The 20,601-nt window shown below is 43.1% G+C and overlaps 1 protein-coding gene across 1 annotated transcript in view; it reads left to right on the forward strand.

Annotated features, from left to right (window-relative positions):
- Positions 1-20,601, forward strand: part of SCUBE2 (signal peptide, CUB domain and EGF like domain containing 2) — a 37,705-nt gene continuing 17,104 nt past the window's right edge. The window contains exons 1-15 of the mRNA XM_042815035.1: positions 1-100; positions 1,371-1,493; positions 2,462-2,587; positions 5,242-5,376; positions 9,851-9,976; positions 10,343-10,459; positions 11,328-11,417; positions 12,424-12,540; positions 13,518-13,640; positions 14,896-15,012; positions 17,336-17,458; positions 17,925-18,041; positions 18,692-18,778; positions 19,490-19,594; positions 20,326-20,481. Coding sequence (XP_042670969.1) covers positions 1-100; positions 1,371-1,493; positions 2,462-2,587; positions 5,242-5,376; positions 9,851-9,976; positions 10,343-10,459; positions 11,328-11,417; positions 12,424-12,540; positions 13,518-13,640; positions 14,896-15,012; positions 17,336-17,458; positions 17,925-18,041; positions 18,692-18,778; positions 19,490-19,594; positions 20,326-20,481 — 1,762 coding nt within the window. The remainder of the gene's footprint in view (positions 101-1,370; positions 1,494-2,461; positions 2,588-5,241; positions 5,377-9,850; positions 9,977-10,342; positions 10,460-11,327; positions 11,418-12,423; positions 12,541-13,517; positions 13,641-14,895; positions 15,013-17,335; positions 17,459-17,924; positions 18,042-18,691; positions 18,779-19,489; positions 19,595-20,325; positions 20,482-20,601) is intronic.

Genomic DNA, 20,601 nt, shown 5'->3' on the forward strand with positions numbered 1-20,601 from the left:
ATGGGGTCCGGCGGCCGCCCGAGCGCGGCGGGGGCGCGGGCGCTGCCGCTGCTGCTCCTGCTGCTGCCCGCGCCGGGCACCGCCGCCCCTCCGCCGCCCGGTGAGTGCCGCGCGTTAACGCCGCGCTCGCTCGCCGCCGCGCTCTAGATGGAGCCCGTCGGTGCGCTCCGGGGCCGCGGGCCGGGCAGGTGCGCCCTCCCGAGCCCCGGGGCCGGGTCCCGCGGCTGCCGCAGCCCGTGTGCTGCGCTGCGCGCACCTGAGCCCCGCTGAGCGCCGCCCGACTCCGCGAGGGGTTAACGAGCGCTTCCAGAAGTTGGCAGCGCCGCGGTACCTACAGGCGTGTTCCGTGACTGCAAATGAAAGAGAGGGAGATGAATGCTGTGATTGTGAACGGGAGAGGTGTTGGCTGAAATTCCCAGCTAGAAAGCGATCCCCCTGTAGAAGTGGTTGGCTACGGAAGGAATCACCTTCTGCTGATGTTCTGCAGCCCATCCTGCTGCTCCGGCAGCCGCTCTCAAAAATGCGTGGGGTGCGCCGGCGCTCCTCCCGCGGCTTTGCCTCTCTGCCGGCTGCTGGAAGCCTCCTGTGTGCATCTGACCTATGCCGAACGGAGCCGATGTCTCTGCTGCCCGTGACGGCTCTTCCCCTCCTCCTTCTCTCTGTGCTTCTCCATCCCCAGGACTTGCTCCTGTCCGTGTTTCTCTCTCTCTCTCCCCATTTCCTCTGCCCCGAAGCTCCCACGCGGATGTGCCGTGCTCTGATGGCTGCCGGGCGACGGCGGTGCTGCTCACACACACCGCTTTTGTATTTAAAAAGATTGGCACCGATAACTGCTTTTACGCCTTTTCAATGGTAAGTCGGTGTTTCAGTGCGCTGGGGTCGGTGCCACTCAGATATCTCAGTTCTGTAAAGTCTTTCCATCGGTTTGAGGTCAGTGGCATCCTGAGAGCAGTGGCATGGGTGTGTCAGAGCTCCTCCAGCAATTGTGTTTGATGCCCAGGAGGATAACTGTGCTCCTCCTGTTCTCCATTGCTCCATGAAGAGGTACAGCCATAGCTCCTTCTGCTACCTGTACAGTCTCTGTGTAACTGTCAGCTAACCCTCGTGGAGATCCCAGTGAAGATGTATTTATCCATGAGTACAAAATCTTAGTACAGACTGGGTTTGTACTGGGTTGCTCGCAGATGCATTGGTATCCACGTACAGCCAGCATACGTATGTAAGCTCAGATACAGCCTCTGCATGTTTCTGCCTCCGAATGCAAACACGTGCATGTATGCATGCCTGCAGCCCGACACCACGTGGCCTGGATGTGTGCAGGCCGTGTGCCCCCATCCCTGGCACCCCCTGACCCTGCTGTCTCTTTGCAGATGTGGATGAGTGTGCCCTGGGGCTCGACGACTGCCACCCGGATGCTATTTGCCAGAACACCCCCAAGCTGTACAAGTGCATGTGCAAGGTTGGCTACACTGGTGAAGGGAAAAAATGCGAAGGTAACGTGACAGAAGCTCTGAGTCTGCAGTGGCATCTCTTCTCCCTTCTAATACAATAGCTGTCTTCTCCCTTATAATAGCTAAGGTTCTGAGGTGTTTTACAGAGCTATCTGGATATGTGAGAAACATTTCCTGCCAGCAGCATAGAGGCAGAACGTGGGTATTATAACTGTGATCTCCCACATTGTAGCACATCTTTTATAAATATTGCTGTTCTGAAGCAAATTATCCATGTTAAATGTGTGTTAACAGATGTGGATTTTGAGTACTTTAAAGATTTTGGTGTGAGTGTTACCCTTTAGCACAAAGCTCCCCAGAATAACTGTATGATGTGTTCATATGAGCTGTCAATCCATTTGAGTTCTGCTGCGATGGGCCAGCGATCTGGTGATACAAGTGTTCTGACTTTTACTTGTGTACTGTCCCTCTTTGATCATGTCATCTCCCGTCTGCTGCAGGAATGCAGCCTTTGACTGTTCAGAGGGCCTTTAAATGGAGCTTTCCTCATCAGGCAGCCTTTTAAAGATGAGATCACTGGAACTTACTATGATGTTACACGTGAAAAAGTGAGGTACTCCTAAGGCAAAACAGAAAATTTAAAAAATGTGTCTTAAAACAAGGAGGGTGATTTATTCTTCAGAATGGTTCTAAAATCGGAATACCTTCTCTGTTTCTTGATTACAGAATGAAAGAGTTGCATGGCTTTTAACGTAGCATTGTTGCTTGGTCTGACTGTTAGTTTGTTGTTTAATCAGCAGCCTTGAAACCTTGGGCTATGAGGTAAATCCACATGGCAACTGCAGGGTATTCTGTCACGTTTTGGAGATGTTCAGCGTGTAACATGTTAAGCGTGGTCTGTTTGCAAGACAGTGACAATTTAGGGCATCAGTTGATGTTGACATTTATGTGGTCACGTCACAAACTGTCTGTAGCACAGCCATAATACTGACTTTTGCTTTGTTCATTAGACATTGATGAATGTGATAACGACTTCAATGGAGGCTGCGTTCACGAGTGCTTCAACATCCCAGGAAATTACCGCTGTACCTGCTACGATGGCTTTATGTTGGCTCACGATGGCCACAACTGCCTGGGTAAGGACTGTGCTTGTGAACATGGTGGCTGGGGATGTTAAGGTAACAGTAACTGCATCTCTGGGAGGTGCACTTCGTCAGCTTGGTAGGTGGAGAGTGGTGCCTGCAGATCTAGGGCTTACGAGGCCTCGCTAGCACTGGCTCCAACTAAGTCTGCAACTCATACTCTCTCCCTTCTTTTTTTTTTTTTTTTTTGACTTTTTTTGGAGTTTCTCTCTCCTGCTGCACACCACACATGGATGTTCCTTGGCAGACTTCCATGCCAACATCAGTTTTGGGAAACTTGCTCCCAAAGCATAGTTTTAAGACTGCGGTTGGCTTAGCTGTGTCATTTCTCACTGGTTAATGACACATCAGAAGAAGGTCAGACCATCCCTGGGTGACAAGAGAAAAACTCTGGAGTTTCCAGTGAGATTGCTGAGCTTTACCTGCTGCAAAACCACAGACTGACTTTGTTACAGTGCAAGCTGAGCAGAGGATGAAGCTGCCAAATCCCAAGTATTTCCACAAGAGAAGGCAGAGAGGGAGGCAAAGTATCTGCTGATGCTTTAACATATTAGGAAGGACGTCTTGTTTTTCTCTGGCGCCTTTGTGTAAACACGCCGGAGTTCAGATGAGGTTACCAGGGAGGGCTGAATGTGAGCTAACGCATTGCCTCTTGCAGTGGCACCAAAGGGTGCCATTCTAGAACGTGCTTCGGCTGACTTGTTTGGGATCACTAAGGCACAGGCATAACTTAGACCAAAATCTACCACCTGTTACAGTTGCTGGGAAGCTGCTCAGTATTGCGTGGCAGACTTTTCAAAATAAAATGCCACTGACATACAATGAAGTCTTTACCACTGACCAGCCGATTTTTGAGATGTGATGTAAACTTTAAATAAATATTTTGGCATGCAGCAAATTGGATCACATCTTCTCTTAATCTATTTATTTACTTTGTTCACACCATGGTCGTTCCCCTCTCACCCTCATTTTTGAAGATCTCAGCTGTGTGCCTGGGTTTTAGCCAAATAGACAATTACTTGTTGGAAAGAGATGATATTTTGTAAGCTTTCCAAGGCCTGTAAGACAGAAACATCTGCTGGAGTTCAAAACCGTGGTACTGAAGGCTTGTGGTGGCTGTTTATTCACGATTGTTTGCACATTCACATCACTGTAGAGCTCTAGAATACTCTGCTTCTCTGTGATAGGCATATGTCAGCCACTGTCGATGCTGTGAGCAGGTCACATTCTTTTGCATCCAATTGGCTTACTCACTGCCTTCAGCAGAAATTAAATCTGTTGTAATGCTACATTATGCTTCTTACTAAAAGCCTTTCTCTTTCTCTTTTTTTTTTTTTTTTTTTTTTTTGGAAGGCAGCTGTTTTATGCCAGAAATACCGAAGTGTTAAATTAAAAACATTGTGCTGTTATCGCAGGAACAATGAACAGAACAGGGAGCAAACATGCTATTCTGCAGGAACTTACAGATGGAACCAGTGCTTTCCCTGAGCAATGCTTTGCCTTGTTGATTGTTTTTAAGATGCTGAGCGTTTTTGCTTCCTGTCAAAACTGGCATCTAGGAAAATTGGGGTAGGATTTTTTAATTAATTATTTAGTTTTTACTGGTAGAGGTTACAAAAGTCTGCAGTAATTAAGAGATAAAATGGAAGAACTGGAATTGTGATGAACATTCTGTTGTTCAGAAGGTTTTTCTACTCTTTGTTTCTCTTGGTTGTCTTGCAAGTGGAGCGTTTCTATAGCCTCTAGTATTGTTGAAATTCCATGTAATTTAAAATCAACATTAAATCTATTTTCAGAGCATATGCTTTTGTCCTTGACTATGGTTAGGCAGCACAACAGCTCCTTGATGGTAAGCAAATGACCTAAGTTTGAAGATAACAGATCAAACTGAGCATCAGAACTGATGTGATGTGTGACGTGTATCCAGAGTGAAGGTAAGGAGGAAGAAGAGGCAGGTTTTCTATTTAAGCCAGGTTGATTTTTGAGTCTGTGTTTGATTTTGTTGCACCTTTGCATCAGAATGAGGATTTTACTGAAAGCTACCTGATACTGCTTGCACGGTTTGGAGCTGAAGTTGTGTCCTGCAGAGACAGAATGATGCATGGATGCTCAGACTAGATGTAAACATGCTAGGTTGTTTAGTGGTAGTACTCTGCAGCTGCTGAAGATGAAGCATATGTTCTACACGGAGTATGGAGCTGTGCTGGTGCTTTGCTCCTGGCTGCCCTGAGACTGCTCTGCTGTTGGTTTGATTGGCCAGCCTGGTGACTGACTGGGCAGACTGCAAGCAGCAGGAACAAAAATATACTTTTGCAATGGTGCCAGAACAACAGACTGGTCTAAATTGTCTTAGGTGCCTGGTGGTAATGGCCTTAAGTTGCACTGGAGAGGTTCCAGTTGGATATTAGAAGATATTTCCTCTCAGAGTGGTGAGGCAGTGGCACAGGCTACCCAGGTAGGTGGTGGAGTTGCCGTCCCTGGAGGTGTTCCGAAGCCATGCAGATGTGGCACCGAGGGACGTGGTTGGTGGGCACGGTGGGGATGGGTTGGCAGTTGGACTGGATGATCTTAGTGGTCTTTTCCAACCTAAAAGATTTTCTGATTGCTACAGGATAGGTATAAAGCCGATCTTTTTCCCTGTCTTCCAGATACAGATGAATGCATGTTCAACAATGGTGGCTGCCAGCACGTTTGTGTCAACACGGTGGGGAGCTATGAGTGTCGCTGTAAGGAAGGCTTCTTTCTCAGTGACAACCAGCACACGTGCATCCACCGCTCAGAAGGTACTGGCTGCCTCCCTCCAGGCACCAAGCAGGAGTTTCTGACAAAAGTTCACTGCAAAGTCTTTACAGCAGCTTCAAAAGTACTTTGAGTTTTTAAAGGCTGAGAAGGGTCTTGAAGTCCTAATTCCTTTTGAAAGGAAACGTGTGTCAGGATCTTCTAAGTGACTTTGAAGGCACTTCACATCCCTTCTGTCTCTTTGATCCCATCTGTACGTCTGTATGTTGTACCTCTTAAAGACAGTACTACTGTTCCCAGTGTACTTTATGCTCCATTGGATAGCTGAACTACATCCTGATACAGGGAATGGCAATACACTGAAGAAGAGTGAGCTCAGGCCATTCTCACTTTGGTTCCAGTACCTACACTACCCCTAGGTACCTTTTAGATTCCCTGTAAGTGTTTAGGTTTCAGCTAGGAGATTTATAGTTTGTCAGCCCCAAAGGTATTCAAATCCTGTTCTTTGTTTTGAGTAAAACCTTTATGAAGCAACCTTTGAGAGATCAGAGATCCTTGGATGTCTAATTAGATATCAGGTTGAACAAAATTATTTTGGATGCCCTTGAGGAATACTTTAAAGTGGTTGCTCAGAATGGGGATTTGTCCATTGAACTGTATGGTGAATATCTTGCTCAGAAGTATTTAAGGCTGGAAAGCTTTCTTTAATCTAAGACTTATCGTTGGCATGACTATAAGAGGAATCTGAGCATGAATAAACAAATCTCACTTTAAAAATCCCCATACTGAGAAGATCAGCCTTTATAGACATATATGGCCATCCAGAGATGCATGCACCGAGATGGCTGTCATCTGATGTAACTGAATTGATCTGTTGTTTGAATTTGTATTATCAGCTTTTCTGGTACCGGCTTGGTCTCATGGAGTTTGGCTGATACAGGATGATTTCTCAGGCCATTGCTCAGAGTAGCAGGCTGCAGTGGCAGGGCAGGGCTTTTCCCTTCATGTTTGCTAGCAGTGGTGTATGTTTATGTGCATAGATGATGAATGCAAGAATGAAAATCAGTTGCTTCAACTCCTCACCTTGGCTGATGCCAAGAGAGGAGAAGCTTCCAACTCTTCTTATTTGCTACTTCTTGAGTATGCTCTACTCCCTCTCTTGATCTAACGGCAGTAGTATTTCCTGTCATTAATAATCATACCTTTGGAGTTCTTGATATTGAAATATAAAAGTGGTGTTTTTGGTTTTTAAAATGACTTTTTTCAGGTCATAGCTCTGTGACTGTTTACCCTCTGCCCCTTCCTGCACTATTGTGAAGAAGCACTCCATGGAATTCCCCACTGTTTTTTCTCTTGGGTGGGCAGGGCTGCTGTAAGCCAAATCTCACTGCTGTATCTCTTCCCCTCACTTTGTTCTCTCCTTTTCCACTCATTGCTAAGTCTCTGCCTTGTGTATTTATCTCTCAGTGCATATCCTTTATTAGTCCTCTCTTGAGACATCGCAGCATCGATCTAAACAACATTTGACACCTACGGCCTAGCCCACCTGTTTAGTTCTGTTTCTTATCTGTAATATAAGTCAGTATCTCCTTCCCTGTCTCTCAGCTTGGTTAAGAGTGCACAATCTTCTTAGAGGTTTGCAATATAGGAAAACAAGTGAACTGTAGATCCAAGAAGTGCACAGGCTTGAGGCTGCCGTATTTCTTCTGAGGACCAGGGTAATTAGGAAGCCTCAGGCCTACTAGTCCTTCTGAGTTTATTTGTTCATATCTTCTGGGTTCCCTGTCACCTATTCCAGGACTGTGACATGGAACTGAAGGTTAGGTAGCTATCAGAGGAGAGTTTGATAATTCACTTAACTTGATTTTCAGCTGATGTGTTGGTCTAGCATGTGGGATGCTCTGAGGTTCATGATGGTTCTGCCTGGCCCCTGCTTAAACCAGTTGAACTCTATGCCTTGAAGTTGTGCAAAATCATATTTTTCCCTGGGATGTCTGCTCTGAATGAGCGATTTCTCATTGGTGTGTGAGAGAATGGGTTTACACTGGGAGGCAGTTGCTGTGGATGGCGGGACAGCTGTACCATTGTAGCTTGTTTCTGTGTTTAACTTGCATGTTAGAGAATACAAAAAAGGAAAAAGAAGGAAAGTGTAGAATTTTCACTAGGAAAAAAGTTCATCTTGAAGTGGCTATTGATATTTATGACAAATTTTACCACTGGGTAACATCCCAAAGGGCATCGGAAAGGACTGCTCTCGCTCATGGTCCTCTGGATTCTGTTCCCTTGTCTAGGGTTGTGGCAGTCCAATGACTCCTCCTTCCCCGGGTACTTCCTCCTTCCCAGGTGTGTCATTAGGGAAAGAACTGCTGCTCAAGAAGTTGTGTGCCTGGGAAGTACATGGTGTGGGACTGGACCACAAGGTGACATGAGAACAGATCTGGAACAGTGTGACCCAGAAGACTGTGCATCTGTGATGGAGTTTGCAGGCAAACAGGGCTTGGAGTTGTACACTTCTGTGATAGATCCTAGTAAAGTAGGGCCAAATGGAAGATGCACTTTTCTCCCACCTTTGGAAATTTGTAGAAGATTCATAGTAAATGCTAGGAGGTGTGTTTCTCTTCTACAAAATGCTCTCTTTCAGACCAGCTAGATTTTGGTGGATTTAGTCATGTACCTTGTTACATAGTGGGCGCTCTGATGTTAAAATGTGTACTGGTTTGGAAAATGCATTTCTAGCTTTCCGTGGAGACATGATTGAACTCTGCTAGCTCAGAAATGAGCAATCCCTAGATCAGCGTTTAAACCATTTGTCTGATATCAGTGAACCTCACTGAACTACCTCCTTGAGCAATTTCCCCTTTGATAGCTCAGTTGAAACAAAAGCGAAAAATTCCAAGCCAAACAACAACAACTTTGCTAACAGAAATTAAGCCACTAATTCTCTTAATGCTTTCTGACAACACTGAGCTAATGGACCACATCATTCTGCATGTTTAAGTACAGAGATGTCACAAAAACACAAGAGTTAATGAGGCTAATTTGTGGTCTCATGGATTGTCCCATTTCTTGAATGACAGCACTTAATGGATGGCAGCTTTCATGTGGGCTCCTTGGGCTGCGTCTGTATGCTGCAGGATTTAAGTGTCATTGTCTTGTTAGACCTCTAAGGAATCTCACTGTGGGAAAGGAATCAAAAAGCCAGTAGAGCAGAATAATCCAAGCTCTGCAACATCCATTCTTTTGTTACTTTAAGCTTTCTTAACAGAGAAAGGGTGCAGTAGTTGGCTGTGTGCTGAGCAAGGACCTAACTGAAGTGTAATGGGATAATGACAAGGAGCTGACCTCCGCTCGCTAATGCAGTGGTTTTATTTTCATTTAGGAGCTTTGTAGCAATAGAGAAGGCATCAGCAAAACTGTAATACTAACTATTAGTGGCACAAATGATGTGATGGTTTTATGAGGTGCATCAGGAAGAAGAAAGCCACTGGTGTCACCTTGTTTTTTCTCTGGGTTTTAGCAGATACTGGGCACCAAATCGTGACCCACTGGGAGGTGTGCAGAAATAGAAAATGATGTGATAATCCCCAGTGGGATTATTTAGACAGTTTTTTTTGAAATAAAGAAACAAATTACCATACAGCATAGGTAGGGTTTGCACATCTGCCTGGTCACCACTTGGTCGTTGCTCTGGGAGTCAGCTGTGTAGGCCAGTGATTGAAGTGGGAGTGATAGAGGAGACTTGATAGCAACCTTTCAGTGTCTAAAGGGAGGCTGTAAGGCAGAAGGGGACAGACTCTTTAGCAGGCTCTATTGTGATAGGACAAGGGGAAATGGTTTCAAACTGAAGAAGGGGAGATTTAAACTGGATATAAGAAAAAAGATTCTTACAATAATGGTAGTGAGGCACTGGCACATGTTGCTCAGAGAGGTGGTGGATGCCCCATCCCTGGAGACATTTAAGCTCAGACTGGATGGGGTGCTGAGCACCTGACTTAGCTATGGGTGTCCCTGCTCATTGCAGGGGAGTTGGACTAGATGGCCTTTAAGGGTCCCTTCCAACTCAAACAATTCTATGATTTGTCTGACATCTTAAGATGTTCCTGTGACTGGCGAGCCTTCATTTTAATCAGAGAATTAAGAACTTCAATTTAGGCTTTGAACGTGCCATATACCAACTACCTTGCATTTTTTATTCAAGGTTTTGTGAACACTGGTATAAAGTGAGAGGGTTAGATGAGAATGCTGTACAAACCTAGGGCTGTTGCTTTTTGTCTTTGCAATCAAAGAACGTGGACACAGGAAAGATCGCTGCTGGAGAAGCCCTTGGTGTCACAGGCTTTGCAGAATTGGACTTTCTGCTTTTCTAGTATGTAAGCTCATGCTTTTTGCTTTAATGCTGTGGATCCTTCCCAGAAGTAGCAAATGATGGCTGCCTACATTGGGCTGATCATATCTGCTTGTTGCCCACACTTGGAATTGCTGAGGATGCTGATGCTCTTGCCTTTGTCTGTTTTGCAGAAGGCATGAGCTGCATGAATAAAGATCATGGCTGTGCACACATCTGCAGAGAAACGCCCAAAGGAGGGGTTGCTTGTGAATGCCGACCAGGATTTGAGCTGTCCAAGAACCAAAGAAGCTGCATTTGTATGCAACGTTCTGCATATGGTTATGGTTTTCCAAAGTAAACAGTGTTCTCTTTGTGGTGATGTGGGATTTGATATGTTACAGCAAAGCACACCTCAAGACTGCTTGTGGGGCTAAATCAGAATCGATAGTTTTGCTGAACACTCTTGCACCAATCTATAATTTGCCAAAGAATACTAGTTTGGAAGTTGTACCATCATTTAAGTTCAGCTCCACAAGAGAACAGTGCAGTGCTTGAGTCAGAGTTTTTGAGGAAGTGGACATGATAAGAAGGTGTATTGAATGGCCAGATGGAGACAAAATGGGATGCTGTCTTTTAAAGATGCTGGAAGTACTTGTGAAGTCTAATGTATATTTTCTTCCTAGTAACATGTAATCATGGAAATGGTGGCTGTCAACATACATGTGATGATGCTGATAACGGGCCTATTTGTGGATGTCACCCCAAGTACATCATGCATATGGATGGGAAAACCTGCCTGGGTCAGTAGGAGGAGTAGTGTTTGCTGATGACCAACTCAAGAGTGGTTTGATATTACTGTATGTTCATGACTTACGTTCCTCTTACTAGTAGAGCTAGAAAACGTCAAGGAATCCAAAACTAAAAAACATGCTAGTGCATGAGTGAGCTGGTTGGGTCCAGGCAACTTATGCTTCTCTACTTAAGTAGCTACCTCATATTACTGCAGCCTGTAATTAGTACTGGGTCCCTTTGAAGCACAAAGCTTGTCACTAACCAAAGAAGATTCCCTTCTTTCTAGGATTTTCAGATCAAGTTTCTTGACAAGCATGAGCCAGAGAGTGTAACTAAAGCAGTACATATGTTAAAACCAGAACTCTGAATTCAATTAAAGGACAATTTTTGAAAAGCAGTTATCCAGTAAGGAAAGTACTTGAGACCTATAAACCAGTCTCTGGGAGACTTTGTTGCCTGTTGATTGAAATCAATAGCTCAGTCAAAACTGCTTGTCCTTGCGTTAGTCTGTAATGGATGATGACAGCGTGATCATAACAGAGCAGCTCATGACAGTTCAGTTAGTTCTTTCATCTTGTTACTGTTCACCACATCAGTACTGCATTTTCTGTTTACCAAACTTGGGAATACTGAAACAGGCATGAGTTACATGGAAGCAACTGTATATTCCTATGGCTTTGGCTGAAGGGTCTTCGTGGTTTTCTTTCTTACTCTTTTTTTTTTCTTTTTAAAAATTTTATTTCTGCCTAATTGGATCCAACTGTCTCCGATAATTCAGTGAGTGATGTTACAATTTTCTTGTCTGTACATATGGATATGAAGCGTCTGGTCAGGGCATATTTGCTCATCTGCTTTTTTGTTGTTGCTTGCTTCTAGAGAGGGAAGAGGCTGCTGTTGAAATTCCAGAAGGCAACACAACAGCGGGAGCTGATGTGGACAAGCGAGTTAAGCGACGGTTACTCATGGGTAAAAGTGCTTATCCAAGATAATTCTGCTGTTTGCTGAAACTTTTTACATTGAATATTTGTTCTTTTTTTTTTTTTTAATTTGGCCAAATCAGTTCCGGGCTGAATTCTCTGTTCCTGGAGGTGTTAAAGGCCAGCATGGATAGGGCCCTGGGCACTATCTAGTAAATGGCAACCAGCCTACAGTAGGGGAGTTGAAACTGGCTGATCTTTAAGGTCCCTTCCAATTTGAGCCATTCTGTGATTCTGTGAGTTCTGCTCATAGTGGCACAGCACCCTTTAAGGACAGACTATTATTACATAAACCATAAGAAACTTTGTACGTTGTTTGTGATTGTCAGCAGGAAGATCAGGAACTTGCCCTCAAAGTACCATGAGTTTCCATGGTTCTACTTCACCATGGGAACACAGCGCAGTCACCTGTTTCTCTTCCGTTAAAAGTACACTTGTGCATGGAAGAAAACTGGCCCTAGTGATGAAAAATCCAGAGGCAGTACGTCAGTCTATGGAGTCTCCATGAAAACCTGTACGAAGCTGAGGCAACATATAGATTTGGCAGTTGCTTGTGTGCAAGGGCTGCTCTGAAAGTATTGCCTCCTGTTCTGTGATGCTGGCCCACAGTGTCAGAGATGGATATCAGTGATCTGGCAGTAGAGGTCGAACCCTCCCACCAATATCCCATCACATGTTGTTGTTGTGCAACAGATGGCAGCAGAGGGGCAGTCTGACAGAATGGCGTCTCAAATGGAAGTGAGGATGAAGCAAAGTTGTGTCACTGAATTCCTTCACGAGGGAAAAAATGGCACTCATTCATCAATGATTGTTCGATTGTTTCTGGAGACCAAAGTGTGGATGTGAGCAGAGTGAGGCTTTTGGAGTGAACTATAGGCTGAATGTGGTTGAACGTCAGTGTGCTTGGAACTGTGCCTCGTATTGCGTGATGTTTCTTACCATTATGATATCCCCGAGCAAACTTTAGTAGGTTTTTGTTTGTTTGTGTTGGCTAGAAACGTGTGCAGTTAATAATGGTGGCTGCGATCGTACGTGTAAAGATACATCGACCGGAGTTCACTGCAGCTGTCCTGTTGGATTCACGCTCCAGTTTGATGGGAAGACATGCAAAGGTGGGTTTTGTACTCATGGACGTGTGTGTACTAACAACGTGCCATGAGGTACTCGTCTCCAAATGAAGGTAATGCAGTGTGTGGAGGAAGGCTGGTATTTGTAATGTGATCCTAGGAGGCACTGCAGCCAGGAGTGACGCGCAGTTGCCTTCTGAGAGCAGTGCAGAAATCACGTGCAGAAATCCATGCTGCTCTCCCCTCACCAAGATGGCCTCATTGTAGACCTGTGAGGGTGGGGAGGAATAAAGCTCAGAGGTGTAGGTTTGTAGGTTCTTAGAGGCATACGGTCCCACTGTCTGCTATCCACATTCAACAGGCTATTACAGAAATCCGTTAGTAAATATTAGAATGTATTTCAGAGCAGCCTGAGTAGAATTATGCTGGTTCAAGCAGCTCTAAGGATAATTAGAGTATTGGCAAGGAGAAAAAGGGTGTCTGGTAATATATTGGAACATATTTTTCTTTAATTAAATGTTAAGATGATAATTAAATATTCTGCTAGGCAAAAAATGATGGAATCCCCATGCCTGAGTCAATTAACATTAGCTAAAGGACTCATTTTAATGTTAGCATGGAAAAGACAAATCAGGAATTCCCTCGAGTCACATTTCTGCAGGGCTTAGGAGGAGGAGAATTAGGAGGAGAGAATTTTGAAAGGGCTGAAACCTGCTGGAGAGCATTTAAGTTGAGTGTTTCCAAACAAAGCTTGGGGAAGTGGTCTTATGTGCATATATGTACTGAAACGTAGCTGACAGAAAAAAGATGAATGAAAACAGTAACACAGTCACGAGGCTGAATGGGCCAGGTCATTCTTAAGAGCCAGACCTAACTTCAACATTTGTAATAGGTTTGTTAGATTTTGTTTCCGGGCTTCTCCCCATCAACTGAACATGACTATTTTCTGGAGCTGACAGTGGGAGTATGTGGAATATATTCTGCTTACTCATGGTTTTTCTGTTTGCTTGTTTTTGTTACAGACATTGATGAGTGCCAATCCAATAATGGAGGCTGTGATCATTTCTGTAAAAACACTGTTGGCAGTTTTGATTGCAGCTGCAGAAAAGGGTTTAAATTATTAACAGATGAGAAGTCTTGTCAAGGTATGTATGCTGGAGAGAGGCAATAAAAGTAGGACAAATCAGCATGGTTTGGACATCTACTACAATGATGAAGTGATAATGGACTCCAGAATAATTTCCATTCCTCAGTTTTTGGTTGTTTTTAAATACGTATTTTTTAATTTCTGAAGAAACTGTTAATACAGTTGGCTTGATACTATTGTAGGAGGTACTTTTAGTGGCATAATGAGATAGCATCGTGTTAAAAATATCCTTGTGAGGATAATTCTTTTTTTTTTTTTTTTCAACCTACTGTTAATGTTCTTAGTATAACTTACAGGGAGAAATAAGCCAGTATCTCTCCGTCCATGCATAATCACAGTATTGCTCAGGTTGGAAAAGACCTTAAAGATCATCAAATCCAACCACAACCTAACTGTACTATCTAACTCTAACAACCCTCTGCTCAATCATGTCCTTGAGCACCACATCCAAATGGTTTTCAAACACATCCAGGGATGGTGGCTCAATATACTGTCACAAGATCTTTGGGTGCCTTTGATTAATGTAACAAACATTTAGTGCCCTAGAAAGTGATGGAGATGTTATCATATTACCATTCAGTTTACTGAGGTCATGATTAGACATTTTTACTAACTATACAAAGAGGATGTTATGCAAAGTGGTTGTAATGCCAAGGAATGTTTTCACTGGAAAAAACAGATCTCAGCAGCCCTTGGAAACCGGCATTGAAATCTAAACGTGTGATATAGTGGATCCATGGAAAAAATAATAGAATCATAGAATGGTTTGGGTTGAATTGTTCCAGTCCTCTCTCTTCAGGTGTATCTCAGAGAACTCTGTGGTTGTCAGCAGCCTTAACTCGGGCACTGCGCATTAGTGCAGAATTAAGGATTTAGCTCCCACTTTCATCTCTGGGGAAACATGAGGACAATACTTTCTTTGGTAAATCTATTTCCACAGACTGCGTGCGGACTTTTCTTAAAAGGGTTTCTGCCAGCTTTTTTTTTTTTTTCTTCCCCATGGAGAAGAGGAGCAATTTATTTTAGAACATAATTGTTAAAATGCAGCCACAGTTGTCATATTTGCCAAGAAAAAGCTTGTTTGGCAAAAGTCACTGTTCTCTTGAAAGTTGTTTCATGTTGCTGCATTATTTACTTGAAAAGAATTTGCTTAGTTTACATAATCCTGCACATCTTTCTGTCCAGCTTTATTAGCTCATAAGCTCTCCCTGCTCAGGCTGAATGGTACTGATGTGTCCCCTTAAAACTCACAGACATCGACGAATGCTCTTTTGAACGGACGTGCGACCATACATGCATCAATCATCCGGGCACGTTTGAGTGTACGTGTAACAAAGGATATGCTCTCTATGGCTTCACACACTGTGGAGGTGAGGTACAAAAACTTAATACACTGTATGCTGCCAGAGTGCACTTAAAGTTTGCACTTAGACCAAAGCTGTAATTTGACAGATTCTTCACACGCATAAGTGTCATTGACTTCAGTGAATAGGCAGTTGGGTAGGACTTTAAGAACAGGGTTCTCTGGGTGATTTCAAGAATTACAGTTATGTGAGTTATCCTTGTGTGTGTCAAATCATTACATGATGCAGATTGGAGTTCTAGCTGATGTTAATTTACATTGGCCACGAGCAATACTCCTAAATGTTCTGCTGTGTGAAAAGTTCAAGAACAGATGAAGATGGAAGCTTAGCGTGTGTAAAGCATTGATGTTTCTGTGGCAAATTTATAGAATTACCACATGGAAGCAGGAGTAACTGAGCACTAAATAGAAATGAACCTATTTCATATAAACTTTTTAGGCAAGACCTTGCTGACTACTTCTGCTTACTTAATTCTGAGTAAGATCTATTTATTTCTGAGGTGAAATGAGCACACTCGTACTTGAAGTTAACAATTCAGGGGTCTCTTTATGTCTGATCTGTCCTGGCCTCTGCTTCTAAAAAGCCTGTGGAGAAGATTAAAGGGTTGCAGCATCGCTTTTTTATACTGGTAATCAGGGAATCTATCTGAGTAGATAGGGAGTAACGCTGTGTGTTCTATTTGCAAAGGAAGTCTTTTCTCTTAAGCTCCTCTGCACTAATTCAAGTTCTTTTGAGCACCAATGGGGAAAAGGAACTGAAGTTTATCTCTTGGGTGTTAATTGCTCCTTCATGCCATATTCCTGTGCAGATGTTAATCCTTGTACCACACCAACTCCTCCATTTGCAGGCAATTACCAGCTGTTGTCAGTGCCCTTAAATGTACTGAGTTTGTACCTTATGACACATATGGAAAACATTAAGTTCTGGACATAATAGGATGTCAGTGTCTCAGACCCTACCTAGAATTCGATCAAAACCAAAGATTTGAGCCAATTTTGTGGTATCATTGGAAGCAATACAGATTTCAGGTGTAGCCTTTTTTCATCGTTCCTCACCTGCTCATTAGTGTGCCTGCTATCCTCATTCTGACATGTAGCATGTGTTTACACTGAAACCAGCTCAGTTTGGTAATCTATTTCATAATGTTGTCTCCAAATGATTATTTATCTAGAGGAGGAAACAAATAACTGGGGAAAACAGCGTCACGTACTCTGATTACCATTGAGAAAAGTAGAACTGAATATATTCAGTTGTGCAAACTTTCTGGGACTCTTTGGGACTGACTGGGAATTCCATGGTGACGTCTTTGTAGTTTTATATATAATTGCTATAAAGATACTGGAGATGAGACAAGCAGACATCAGAGTGGATCTGAGAAGCAGAAACAGAACTTCGCATTTCCCTTTGTTGAAATTCATGAGATTCCTGTCAGCCCATTTCTCTAGCCAGTTGAGATCCCTCTGAATAGTGGCACAACCATCTGGTGTATCAGCCACTCCTCCCAGTTTTGTATCATCTGCCAAGTCGCTGGGGGTGAACTCTTGTCCCATCATCCAGGTTTAATGAAGAGGATAAATAGCATTGACCCCTGGGGTACACTGCTGGTAACTGGCCTCCAGATGGACTTTATGTCACTAATCTCAACCCTTCCAGCCCAGAAATGCAGTCAAAAGTCCAAAAGTCTTCCTGAAAGTAGTAAAGGAGGGAACTGCCAATCAGGTTCCAACAGAGCTCAGGATTACACAATGGGAGTAATTTTCTGCATCAGCAAACAGCAGCGCACCAAGAGCAGTATGTTGCGCTGTTGGTAGTTCCTCGTTTTCTATTGGCAGTTACTGAGCTGGGCAAGGCTCTGAAATCGGCTAGTTGGCCAGAAGGGGTGGTGGTGATTATCCCCTTGATATTAAATAGAGTTCTGTGATTGACATGATTGACATCTCTGAACGCTTAGTAGGATTGTCAGTATGAATCCGGTCTGTGTTATCTGTCTTTATTCCGAAACAGAAATATTAATTATAATTATTATTAAATATTATTAAACACAGAGCAACAAACAGTTGATTTGTTCTCCTTTTCATTAATTTGTTAACTTATTGATGAGGCTGGATATATCTTTTTCTAAGGTGTGGTTTAAGAATCAACTCTCCCCAAACACTTGATTCATTTTGACATTCATTGAAAGATTTCCATGAAAACAAACCTGTTTCAAGATGGGTTTCCTAAGAGCTTTTCCAAACTCTACTAAGCAGTATTTTTTACACGTTTATCTGGTGGTCTTAGTATGCAGCAGAAGTTACTTTCTAAATCTAGTACTTCCTTTCCTCTACAGACATAAATGAATGCAGCATCAACAACGGTGGCTGCCAACAGCTGTGTGTGAACACACCAGGAGACTATGAATGCCTGTGCCACTCTAACTACAAATTACACTGGAATAAAAAGGATTGTGTTGGTAAGGTGCCTGGCGAATGCATTACTGCTCCTGATGTGTCTGAAGGCCACGTGGTTGTAGTCAGATCTGAAATATTAGTCTGTCCAGTTAAGTGGTAGGAGTCTTTGTTCCCTGCATTCTGTTTTACTTTTTAATTAGGCATGATGGTACTGATGATGAAACGGGTAAAAACAAACAAACAAAGAAAAAAATCCCAAAAAAACAGGAGATACTTTGAGGGACTTTGATGTTCTTTCATATGCTTTTATCTATTTATTCCCTGTTGTTTCCCTGCATGAGAAAGTCTGCTGATGGACACTGTGGGATCTTTCAGTGATGTTTTCTTGCTTTCCTTTTCTGTCTAAACAGCCTATTAATTGCATGGGTGCTCTCTGGTACCAGCTGCATAAGAAGCTGCATGCCCTTTTCTTAGCAATGTGTGTATACATTCTACTTCTCCCATGAGTGTTTGTTTTATCCTGTTTAGAGATAAAGGAGTCCTTTCCTGATAATATGTCACCCAAGGTATTGCTGCACTGCATGAAGAGTGGCAGGAGTGATAGATGCTTCTTAAGCTGCTCTTCAGATGTTCGGATAGTTTCTGGTAAGTCCAAAAAACAACAGCAACAAGGAAAAAAAACCAGCAACTAAGCACAAAAACAAAAAAAAAAGCCCAAGCATATGATTCTATAGATAGTGAAAGAGTAGCAAAACTCATGACTCTCATGGGTGCCCCAAGAAACAGACAATCAAGAAGGACCTTTCCTCTTTTAGTACAGATAAAGGGCTGTATCCCAGCCAGTGTTCCAGGAAAGCCCCCCTTTCCCTGTTCTTTATAGCCACTCTACCCTCAGATTCCCTTCTCATGACAACCGTCTTTTGGAAACTGAAGAGGACAGGGCAGAATTCTCTGTGCTCCCTGGGCCATTCCTTAATTGGCCCTGAGAGCCACGGCTCAATGGCACGGAGGCATTCCAGCCCTGCGTGGGGTCTGAGCTCTGCCTGCACAGTCCTTCCAGCCTCAGGACACAGCACGCGGTCTCGGTTGGTGCTTTTGGGACAGATGATTCTTTCCTTCCTGAGTCTTTTTAATCACTTAGGGAAAAACAAACTATTGTCAAGTATTTTGTGAATTACATGGTTGAAAAAGATGATGATGCAGATCAGCAAATTAAGAATGCCTCTTATACAACAGCAGTCTTCAGTCTGTGCACAGAGCCTATGTCTTTACTGTCTGTATCATCTGTCTGTTAGGAACACAAGATGCCTACACTCTCACCTGTGGCAGCTCATCTCAACTTAAGAAAAAGCAGCAAAACACAAATGCATCCACTTGGCTGGGTAATTACTAGATTTACTGTTGCGTGATGTGACTGATTTCTTTCAGTAGATGACAGTGAAATAAAGGCGTTCTGTTGGTTTTCTTTCTATTTGCGTGCTCCATTTTGCTCCCTCTGTTTTCTTTCCTCGACTTTCTGACTGCAGATCACGATTGCAGTTGAGAGTTCCCCTTCTACTGCTTTGTCAGCATCACCCAATCTAAGATTTAAGAATAAGGAAAGAGAAATGGACCAGCAGTGAAATGAACTGTGAGGCCAGCAGTACTGTGACTCTTTTCAGATAAACTAAAGGCATTGGCAACTTACAGATTCTAGTTTGAGTTATTGGACAGTGGAGTTTAGAAAGCATCTGAAGTTAAACAGATAAAGCGCTGCTTTGTATAAGCATAAACCACTTTCTGAACTGGTTTTGTTTGAAGTATCTCTTTTTATTTCAGCCAACATTTATTTGATTTTGCCCAGAAGCAGTTCTTGATTTGATCTCGTTCTGTCTCTCTTTTATTTTAAGTGAAATCTATCACACTTTGTTCCAATTCCAGTTGAGAACCAGCTTCACAGCAATAGGAAGCTGCCATCTCTTTAGATCCTCTGTGATGACCACTTTTCCTTTTATGTCAGTATATTTTTGATAACATCATTGTGATGTGATATTAGGTTTTTCCAAACTTTCCATTCCCTTTCTAAAATAACATATAATTGTTTCTTTCTGAAGATATTTCAACCATCAAGATAAGTGTAACCTTTAAATTAAATGAAGGAAAATGTAGTTTGAAAAAGACTGAGATGTTTCAAGAAGGTCTGGAACAGATGATACCAGGTATGAATATAAACGTGCAGGTAAGCAGGTGAGAGTCATATCTGTGGGGTTATTAAATGTTTCCTTGATAGGAAGCACACAGAGGGCTGCAAAGTTTCCGTTCCTTACTAACCTCATAAATCATACTCCCTCCCAGCCAAGATTCTTGCAGTAGGTGTTTCAGGTGAGAGGACTTTCCTCTGATAACCTTTGTTTGCAAGGAAAGTCCTTCTTTTTTGTTTGTGTCACTGTCAGTAAGTTCCCAGTAAAATCAGCCATACTTCTTTTATGTCCTTTCCTTCCTTTCCATCTTTTCTTTCTCTTCTTTCCTTTATTGCCTACTCCTTCCTCTCTGATGCCTCAGTGAAGATGCTCCAGGCCTCTTCGCTGACTTCACTGCTAAAAGTTTATTCCTCTTTTCTTTTCCTCTTATACTTTAGCAGCCCCAGATGGACATAGTGAGGTCACTGTGAGTGCTGCAGCCAACCTCTAATCCTAGCAGTGAATCATGCGTGCCTCAAAGCCAGGGCAGCTCTAGGGGCTCCACCTCAAAGTACATCCATAGGTGCACTGCAGTCACGATTCTGCATGAGGGGACACCCAGTGAGAAACTGGAGAAAATGTTTACTGGCACGTGGAGTGAGTCCTTTGCTCCCCTTGAAGTTTTGGTGATTAAATATGCACCGAAGACTAGCAAGTATCTAATAACATAGCTGGCCAAGCTTTTGCTTCCTTTAATTTTGTTCATACAGAGAGACATAACTCAGTAATGGAGAGCTTCCACTATGTAAACCTAACATGCAGCTCTGGCAAGAAAGTCCATGGAGCCCTCAGTAGACTACCAGCAACCAGAGAGATTTTTATCACTGCGGACTTTGAGCTTGAAACGAACCAAAAGGAGGTGACAGGTTGGTTGGAAAATAATCCAAGGTGCGATTTGAAGCTTCTTACGGTTTGCTTCTTAACTTCTGTATTTTTCACTTCTATCTTTATGCAAAATGATAATAAAAAGTATCTCCTGTTTTGAA

Source organism: Centrocercus urophasianus, unplaced genomic scaffold (genome assembly GCF_019232065.1).
Source record: "Centrocercus urophasianus isolate 14NV4802_14NV808 unplaced genomic scaffold, USGS_Curo_1.0 seq_14, whole genome shotgun sequence".
Classification (NCBI taxonomy): Eukaryota; Metazoa; Chordata; class Aves; order Galliformes; family Phasianidae; genus Centrocercus; species Centrocercus urophasianus.